General features: G+C 48.6%; 1 protein-coding gene across 4 annotated transcripts; it reads right to left on the reverse strand.

Moving 5' to 3' along the window:
• Window positions 1-416: 416 nt before the first annotated feature.
• Window positions 417-8,404, reverse strand: Znf12 (zinc finger protein 12). 4 transcript variants are annotated; one of them, XM_042686996.1, is made up of 5 exons: window positions 8,159-8,404; window positions 7,097-7,161; window positions 4,720-4,846; window positions 4,416-4,511; window positions 417-2,581 (listed from the first exon to the last, which is right to left on the reverse strand). In XM_042686996.1, exons 2-5 carry the CDS (start codon window positions 7,109-7,111, stop codon window positions 951-953), a joined length of 1,869 nt encoding a protein of 622 aa, XP_042542930.1. In that variant the 5' UTR covers window positions 7,112-7,161; window positions 8,159-8,404; the 3' UTR covers window positions 417-950. The 4 variants fall into 4 exon arrangements, with proteins under 4 accessions (XP_042542930.1, XP_042542927.1, XP_042542928.1 ...); XM_042686993.1 differs by having other exon boundaries at window positions 417-2,791; XM_042686994.1 differs by having other exon boundaries at window positions 417-2,791; window positions 7,998-8,404.
• Window positions 8,405-10,196: the final 1,792 nt, after the last annotated feature.

Genomic DNA, 10,196 nt, shown 5'->3' on the forward strand with positions numbered 1-10,196 from the left:
GCAGATACAGATGTCCCCTAATATATGGGAGCCAGTTATGATTCTAGAACCTGGCTAGATGCTCAAATCATTACATAAATTGATGCAGTCGACATATCCTCTCACATACTGTAGTTTTGGGGCAGTACTTCAGTTTGAACTCCATGCCTTGTGCTTGCAAGACAAGCAATGAGTTGGGCCTCAAGCCTTTCTAGTTTTAGTTAAAAAACATTTTTTTTGTCAGTCATGGGGCTTGAACTCTGGGCCTAGGCGCTGTCGCACTCTTCAGCTCAAGGTGAGCACTCTACTGCTTGAGCCACAGCGCCACTTCCAGTTTTCTAGTGGTTTATTGGAGATAAGAGTCTCATGGACTTTCCTGCCCAGACTGGCTTTGAAACATTATCCTCGGATCTCAGCCTCCTGAGTAGTTAGGATTATAGGCGTGAGCCACCGGTGCCCAGCGTTTTAGTTAAAATTTTAAACAAGGTTTTCATTTTTGCTTAAGTCAGCCTGGAATTCAATACTCCTACTTAATGTTTCATGTGTAGTTAGGATAGCAGGTATGTACCACCAACCCAGGGTTTTTGTTGAGATGGGATATCCTACTAACTTACTGCTGGCCCTGAACCTTGATCTTTCCAGTCTCTAGTTTAAAAGTATCTGGGATTACAGGTATGAAGCACTGCACTTGGCCCTTTTGTGTACTTTTCAATGCTCTCTCAATTAAGTAAGATTACTTACCTAATACAATAAAATGCTATATAAATAGCTACTATAGTGCATTTAGAGTATAATGACAAGAAACATTTGTAATGTTTGGTACAAATGTAAATTTCCCCCAAGTACTTTTACTGTGTTTAATCTGTGGATTGGAAGGCCATGGATACAGACAGCTATCTGTACAACAGTGTCTGATTGCAGGCAGGAGTGTCTAGGGTCACCACACTAAAACTTTGGGCTGAGGTCTGACTTCAGAGAAGCCTTCCCACATCCACTACATCCACATTCCCTCTCCTGTGAATCCTTTGATGGCTATTGAAGGCTGACTTGTGGTAGAACTTTTTCCCACATTCCATGCATTCATAGGGCTTCTCACCCGAGTGGGTTCTATAGTGCACAGTGAGGTAAGACATCCGTGAGAAGGCTTTCCCACATTCATTACATTCAAAGGGCTTCTCTCCTGAGTGGATGCGGTGGTGGATGGTGAGATAGGACATCTGAGAGAAGCACTTCCCGCACTCATAGCACTCGTAGGCTTTCTCTCCGGTATGTGTCCTCTGGTGTCTGTTAAGGGCCGAGTTCTGGCAGAAGGTTTTCCCACACTCACGGCACTCATAGGGCTTCTCTCCTGAATGGATTCTGTGGTGGATGGTGAGGTAGGACATCTGAGAGAAGAACTTGCCGCATATGTAGCACTCGTAGGGCTTCTCCCCACGGTGAATCCGGCGGTGTCTGCAGAGGGCTGAGTTCTGGTAGAAGGTTTTCCCGCACTCGCTGCACTCATACGGCTTCACCCCTGAGTGAGTCCTGTGATGGATGGTGAGGTAGGACAACTGGGAAAATAACTTCCCGCACTCGTTGCATTCGTACGGCTTCTCCCCAGTGTGTACCCTCTGGTGTCTCATGAGGGCTGAGTTCAGGTAGAAGGTTTTCCCACAGTCCGCACACTCATACGGCTTCTCTCCCGAGTGGGTTCTGTAGTGCACAGTGAGGTATGACAGCCGGGAGAAGAACTTCCCACATTCATTGCACTCATAGGGCTTCTCGCCCGTGTGTGTCCTCAGGTGGGTCGTGAGAGTGGACTTGCGGCAGAAGCATTTCCCACACTCGCTGCACTTGTAGAGTTTCACGCCAGTGTGAATTTTCTGATGGTCATTAAGGGCTGACTTCTGGGAGAAAGTCTTTCCACAGTCGTGACACACATAAGGCCGCTCTCCCGAGTGCGTCCTCTGGTGTTGGGTGAGGTGTGTCTTCTGGCAGAAGGACTTCCCGCAGTAGCTGCACTCATACGGCTTTTCTCCTGAGTGCGTGCGCTGGTGCTGGATGAGGTGCAACTTCTGGTAGAAGTTCTTTCCGCACTCGGTGCATTCGTAGGGCTTCTCCCCTGTATGAGTTCTCTGGTGGACAGTGAGGGTCCCCTTCTGGCAGAAGGATTTCCCACACTGGTTACATTTGTAAGGTTTCTCTCCTGTGTGAGTCCTCTGATGGATGATAAATTTTGACTTTTTACAGAAGGATTTCCCACATTCACGGCATTCATAGGGTTTCATTTCCATGTGTGGTCTCTGATGGACATTGAGGTCTGACATCTGGAGAAAGGCCATTTCCGATGCATTCCAGTTATAGGACTTTTCGTCCACATGATTAAAAACTGAGTCCTTCGGGAAGGCTTTCTGGCAGTCAATGTATTCAAAGGGTTTCTCTAAAATATGAATTTTCTGATAAAAATTCTCTTCATTCAGTGTGTAAGCGTCTCCATTTTGATGATCTGAATTACCTCCAGGATGGGCTTTCTGAGGCTTCATGTGGAGGAGCGACTTCCCACACCCACTGCACTCGCTGGGTTTCATGCTTGCATAGCTTCCATCACTGCTAATGTATTCTGGAACACAGGCCAAACTCTTTTCACACAAGTCACACTTAGAGGCTATTCTCCAAGGAACAAGGTTCTTCTCTACACTGAAACCTTTCCCTGAAACACTGCTTCCCTCTCCCACCAAGCTTTTGTTCTTGTAGAACACAGGTGGCCTTGAATGTTTAGCTTCACCTTCCCATGCTCTGTTCATTAGGTTGTCCTCTCGCCAGACCTCATCTAAAAAGAGGCAAAATGAACCAACTTTTGTACAACTTCCTACACAAGACATACTGAGACTGGAACATAGCATTTCATCTAGAGGTAAGCCCTGGACTCCGTTTCCAAGTGCTTCCTCTTACTCTTTTGTTTGGAATAGCAGACACACTCCAACAAGGGGGAGAGGAAGTAAACTGACAAAAACACAGCATCTATGATGATGGTTACTCTGTGTTCTTTTGTTTACAACAGGGCATGAGGTAAAATCCAGAGCAGGGACTGGCAGACAAGGATTTGGATGGAAGAATGAGAGCGTTATGAATGGACTCACACGCAGGAGAATGGACAGGACAGGAGCCCTGCTGCACAAGGAGGGGAACAGGACTATGCACCTGGTAATGGATGAGCGCCTTCCTTTCTACTACTTCACATCATGGTGGAGGGAGGGATCAAACTTGAGGCCTCATCATCTATACTTACAATTTTTTTTTTTGGGGGTCCGGTCATGGGGCCTGAACTCTGGGCCTGGGCGCTGTCCCTCAGCTCTTCAGCTCAAGGCTAGCACTCTACCACTTGAGCCACAGCGCCACTTCCAGCTTTTTTCTTTTTTCTTATGTGGTGCTGAGGAATCGAACCCAGGCCCTCATGCATGCAAGGCAAGCACTCTACCACTGAGCCACCTTCCCAGCCCCTATACTTACAATTTTTGTGGCAGCACTTTCACTATTCTACATTCAGCCACCCAATTTTGCTTTTTTCTCAATTCACACAGTACTGCCAAATATATTCATACTTAAATTTCCTCCTCTTTTTTTTTTTTTAAACTGAAAGTGGGAGCTGGGGGAAAGTGACTCAGGCCTAGCTACTAAAGAGGCCATGATGTGAGGAATGTGGCTTAAAGGCAGTCCAGGAAGACAAATCTGTGAGACCCTTATCTCAATCACCAAAAAGCCAGAACTGGAGGCAGTGTTCAAGTGGTAGCGTGCTAGCTGTGAGTGAAAAAGCTGAGCAAGAGTGAGAGGCCCTGAGTTCAAGCTCCAGGATTGGCACAAAATAAAAAAACAGCAAACTGGAAATGGGACTCTCCCTTACTCTGCTTCACTTGGAAGGAGAGTTCTGGAACATCCAAAGGGGTATAAAAGGGTCGGTCCTAAGTTATTCTAGTAATGGTGTGATTTAAGCTTGGACTCATCTGACAAATTCCTTTTGTTTCCTACTTGTACAATGTTGCATGAGCTCTGGTGAGACTGCTCAGGGAAAGTAGTGATGACTGGAGATGACAGCCCCCACCTCACAGGGCTGTTGTGGGATAAGGGATTTGGCAAGATGCTCAGAACAGCACTTGACACAAAGCACATGCCCTATTACTCAGCAGTTACTTTTCTCATTTTCAATCTCCTGACAATTTTGTTAAGTCACTTCTACCTTATGACCCCATTTAAGACCGAGTAGTGGAAAGCAGGACAAAACTCTATTATAAACACATGAACTCTAGAAACATGTTTTTATGGGGAAAGAAGACGTTTTTAGAGAAGGTACCTACAGCAGAAGAGTAACTACCTTCAATCACTTCTAAAGGTTTGGGGCCATGAGAAAGTTCCTGAAACACTCCCCAATCATCTCCTCTCTGCCTCCACTAACATACCTGGGTAGCTCTGAGGCAGGAATGCTCCTTCTACTATCCATGGCTCTTCTCCTTGCTCCAACTTAGTGATAACATCCGGTTTGATAATGTGATATCCTGTTATGAGAGATGAAAGAGAACCTGAGACCAGACTCATGGTAGCTGCACAGCTGAAGTGCCCCAGTGCTTCATAAAAATCAGAACCTTTCACAGGGAAGTCAAGACCAAAATGCCCCAAACAGACCAAAGTTGTTTAAGGTCAAACCCTTAAAGTTAGAGGAATTTCATGATGCATTTTAGCAGCTGAGAAAGCAAGCTGCCTTACCTAGGGAGACGAGGTGGCTGTAGTTCTCCAGCATCACATCCCTGTATGTTGTCTTCTCATCAGCACCCAGCTGCTGCCACTCCTCCTGGGTGAAGCCCACAGCCACATCATTGAAAGACAACGGCTCCTGAAATGATCACAGTGGGGTGACACGGGGACAAGATCTTTCCATGATCATAGGCCCATAGCATGGATGCTTGGAAACAGCCTTCTTATGAATGTTCCAAACTCAGTTTTTATGTAGTTATGGCCCCCCCTCTTTTTTTGGGGGGTGGGAGGGGGTCCAGTCGTGGGGCCTGAACTCTGGGCCTACGTGCTGTCCCTCAGCTCTTCAGCTCAAGGCTAGCGCTCTACCACTTGAGCCACAGCGCCACTTCCGGCTTTTTTCTTTTTTCTTATGTGGTGCTGAGGAATCAAACCCAGGGCCTTGAGCATGCAGGGCAAGCGCTCTACCACTGAGCCACCTTCCCAGCCCCCCTCTCTCTCTTTTTAAAAATGTTAACTTGAAAGCCAGGCACCGGTGGCTCGCGCCTGTAATCCTAGCTACTCAGGAGGCTGAGATCTGAGGATAGTGGTTCAGAGCCACCTGGGCAAGGAAAGTCCAAGAGACTCTTATCTCCAATTAACTACCAGAAAACTGGAAGTGGCACTGTGGCTGAAGTGGTAGAGATCTCGCCTTGAACTGAAGAGCTCAGGGAAAACGCCCAGGCCCAGAATTCAAGTCCTACAACCACCACCACCACCACCAAAACGTGTGTGTGTGTGTGTGGTGTGTGTGTGTGTGTTTACTTTCCTGCCCAGGCTGGCTTTGAACTGCGATCCTCAGATCTCAGCCTCCTGAGTAAGATTACAGGTGTGAGGCATCAGAGCCCAGCTAACTTTATTGTTATTAAGGTACTGTACCAGAGGGTTTACTATTGCTTAAGTCAGGTAAGTACATTTCTTTTTGGACAATGTTACCCCTTCTCCCAGTTTCCTCCCTATCACTGCCTACAAGTTACATAACTCACTTCCCATACATTGTATAACAAATAGGGTGACTGCATTTATTTACTCTTCTACCCTCCCTTTCTGTGCACCCTTTTAAAGAAAAAAAAAAAACCCAAAACAAAAACAAACACCACCACCATCTCTCTCTCTCTCTTTTTCTTTTTTGTTGGTCTTGGGGCTTGAACTCTGGGCCTGAGCTCTGTCCCTCAGCTCTTCAGCTCAAGGCAAGTGCTCTACCACTTGAGCTACATTGTCATTTCTGGTTTTCTAGTGGTTTATTAGAGATAAGAGTTTCATGGACTTTCCTGCCCGGGCTGGCTTTGAACTGAGATCCTTAGATCTCAGCCTCCTGAGTGGCTAGGATTACAGGCGTGAGCCACTGGAACCTGGCTACCATCTCTTTTTTTTTTTTTTTTTGGGTCCGGTCGTGGGGCCTGAACTCTGGGCCTAGGCACTGTCCTTCAGCTCTTCAGCTCAAGGCTAGCGCTCTACCACTTGAGTCACAGCGCCACTTCCGGGTTTTTTCTTTTTGCTTATGTGGTGCTGAGGAATCGAACCCAGGGCTTCAGGCATGCAAGGCAAGCGCTCTACCACTGAGCCAACTTCCCAGCCCCCATCTCTTTTTTTGACAGGGTTTTGCTAATCACCCAGCACTCAGGCTGGCCTGTAATTTGCTTTGCATCACAGGCAGGGTCTGAACTGCATGGCATCACATAACAGGGAAAGCTTCCTGAGGCCAAGGGACAGCAGACAGCAGTCCTCCAGTGGGAGCCCTCCTGTTAAGCAAGAAAGAGACAGCTGCTCTCAGACACGCAGACTCCAGAGCATCAGCCAGGCCTGTCCAAGGACTCCAGGGATAAGAGCGGATAACAGACCACAGACACTGACTTCCTCCCTCTCTACCACTGGTATGGCCCCTCTAAGAAACTGTACTCAATTACAGATGGAGACCATGTTCTGGCTCTTGATGCCATCATGCCAGCTTTCTCACTGTGAGGAACTAAAAATATGAAAAGATGAAGTGATTTTATGTTAGTACTAGAAAATGAAAGATGAAAAAAATGCTTCCTATCAAAAGATTTTGAGTACTTACAAGCCAACAAGAAAAACAACAAAACAACACCCTAAGAGAAATGGACATGGATATGAAGAGGTACTTCATATAAATAGGCCGTGTGCTTCAGACTGCTATGAATATAAAGAACATCAGACACTTGTATTCTGGCTTCAAGGACTCTAAGGATCATGCTATCTGCAGGAATTAATAAGAAAAAAATGCCTGATGCTGATTGTGGCTCCATTTCATCTGACTATACCTTTTTTTTTTTTAAATCTATTTCTACTTTCCAATTTATAAGAGGTGAAACATAAGAACAGAAAAACTCACCAGGGATGTATTCATTTTCTGCTGCTCTTGTACAAATCTGGAAAACTACGGAAGCAGGGGCAGACCTGAAGAAGAGAAATGAAAGTATTGTTACTATGACAAACCAAGCAGGAATCTCAAGAACATACCCAGAAAGTTTCAAGACAGAAACCTTATGGGACACTGTCACTTCAGGTGCTCAGGAGGACTTGGGGAATGATCAGGAATCTTTCTAACCCACACAGTTACTGGAGAAAAGTACAATTCTTACTGTGAATGAAGATAGTCTACCACTGTTAAGTGTAAGAAAGGAATTCTTAAACAGCACTCCTCGTGCATGTGTGTGTGCATGTGTGTGTGTCTATACTAGGGCTTTTCCCCTCAAGGCATGAGCTATTGGTGCCTAGCCTCATTTGTTTTCTAGTTGTTTTTACCTAGTTAAAATCAGAAATTCCATTGGATATTAGGATAAAAGGAAGTCAGCATGGCTAAAGCTCCATTTGTAAAAGCCAAAGTGATAATGTCCAAAAGGACATTTTATTAGGACACTTAATGTGTGAACTAATAGTTCCAGGAATCCTATAACCACACCTACCAACAAACCCCCTGGCCTTGGTCAACTCACCCACCCCTTCCTGCACCAATGCAGGCAACACAATAGAGTCTTCCTGTCCTGCACTGTGGTTCTAGGACTAAGAGCAGAGCCGGGGGTGGGGGTACCAGCAGACAGAACCGAGGCGCTGAGGGTCATCTGCAGACCCCAGAGGAACTGTAGCGAGAGCCACAAGAAGGGGCGTCAGGGAGAGGAGGGAAGAGTGGAACCCGGTCCGGTCAGACCCCCACAGGGCCGGTCAGGCCCGCGCAGCCGCTCCGCCTTCACCCCACCTGCCTTCTGGGGACGCGGGCCGCCCCCTCCCCGCACCTGTGTGCTGGCCGGGCGCTAGCTGCACGCAGGTCCGGCTCATCCCGTCCTCGGGGCTACGACTTCCCGCCCTTGCTGGGGCTCCCGAGGGTCTGGGCCTGGGGGACGAGATCGAGGCGGGCGTCCCTCCCCGGGTCTGGCCTGAGTCCCTGGGGACTCACCGACCCGCAGCGACGCCGCGACCGCCCCGGGCTCTGCTGCTCGCTGTCCCCGCCGCCACTGACGGCCGGGCCCCTCGGGCCTCGGCCGCGGGAACGGAGACCGCGCTCCCGGCTCGAGCCTCCGCCGGGCTGGCCGGCCTTCGTCCGTGCGGTCGCGCTCGCCTGGTGCCGGTTCAGCCGCTCGGCCCTCAGCCCCGCAGTGTCCGCGAAGCTCGCCCACTGGAGGCCAGAGTCCGGGAGTGAGGGCTGGGGTAACTGCGAACCCACAGGAAACCAGGGTAGAGCGAGGTTGGCGGCGGCGCGCATGCGTGGACACGCACGCAGGGCAAAACGCGCATGCGTAGCATCACACCGGAAGTTGGCGTCCCAGAGCTTCTTGCCAGAGTCAGGATAGGTACGGGGACTCTATTTCCCAAAAGTCTACGCGACACCAAGCTTAGGAACCGTCTCACAAGTCCCCACCTGGTCTCCGCTGCACGGAGGCGTCATGCCAAGGGCACTGTCCTCATTTCCTGGAGTGCCAAGAAACGGGCCTCCCGATTGCATCTAGGTTCCCTAAGTCCTCTTCCTTGCTTGAGACCCTACGGCTAGAACCGAGGTTGGGTCAGACCTAAGGAAAGGAAAGGGTGTGCCCAGCTCACTGAACTAAAGTGCTCCAAGTTTTACTCAAAAACGAGGGTGTAAAAAACCAAAAACCAAAACCATAAAGCGAGGGTGCAGCAAAAGTCCTTCAATGTTTTCCAAGGAAGGGCTGGGAAAGTGGCTCAGTGGTAGAGCGCTTGCCTTGCATGCCTGAGGCCCTGGGTTCGATTCCTCAGCACCACATAAACAGAAAAAGCCGGAAGTGGTGCTGTGGCTCAAGTGATAGAGCACTAGCCTTGAGCTGAAGAGCTGAGGGACAGCACCCAGGCCCAGAGTTCAGGCCCCACGACCAGACCCCCCCCCAAAAAAATAAATAAATAAAAAATGTTTTCTAAGGAAGGAAAAGAAAGTAGATGTGGTAGCCTTTCTAGATCACACCACTAAATGCACTCAAACTATAAAGACAACCAGAAAGTAGAAGCCCAAAGAACAACACAGACCAAAGAACAACACAGATACCTGTGATATTACCTCTCAAAGAAGATGATGTTTGAGGTTGGAAAAAGATGCTGATTTTCAAAAAATAGGACAATGACATCTCTATTTGGGGCTGAAATAGCTACAAGTATTCCTGTTCACTTATTTATTAAAAACTGACAAGGGTACACATTAAGAGGTCTTTCGCATGAATACAAGAAAATAAGAGGGGCTGGGAAGGTGGCTCAGTGGTAGAGCGCTTGCCTTGCATGCATGAGGCCCTGGGTTCAATTCCTCAGCACCACATAAGCAGAAAAAGTGGCGCTGTGGCTCAAGTGATAGAGCGCCTTGAGCTGAAGAGCTGAAGGACAGCGCCCAGGCCCAGAGTTCAGGCCCCACGACCGGACCCAAAAAAATAATAAATACATAAAAAGTTGCATCTTCAAAGAAGCACTGAGCCACACCGCAATGTCCAGACAGGCGAACCACAGCGGAGACACACCCAGGTGAAGTAAGGAGGGAAGGTCTGACGGGCGCCATAGTGGCCACATGGTGGAAGGTAGTGGTGGCCACATGGTGTGGATGGTAGTGGTGGCCACACGGTGTGGAAGGTAGGGTCTGGCATCTTGTCTTCATACTTGGGGAGGGAAATGTCCCGCCCATCACCTGCCTCCCGAGTGATGGACGTGGCCAGATCCCTGGAGTCAGGGACGGGAACTTGGCTGATAGGCTACTGGATCTGTCAGTCAAGTGCCTGGGACTGGGAATTTCCTGTGGACCCGCCCCTTGCTCCAGCCCAGCCGCCATTACGCCATGCCACGTGATCCCGTGATCCACGTGATCTCCGTGATCCTGTCCTGTGTCTCCTGGCTCATCCCCGGTCATCATGGCGTCCTAATTTAGCTCTCATGGAGCTGAATTGGCTTGTTGGTATTGTTTTTTTTTCTTTCTTTCCTTCTGTTTCCTAGCGGTGTTATGT

Source organism: Dipodomys spectabilis, unplaced genomic scaffold, assembly GCF_019054845.1.
Source record: "Dipodomys spectabilis isolate Male_0828 unplaced genomic scaffold, ASM1905484v1 ptg000098l, whole genome shotgun sequence".
Lineage (NCBI taxonomy): Eukaryota > Metazoa > Chordata > Mammalia > Rodentia > Heteromyidae > Dipodomys > Dipodomys spectabilis.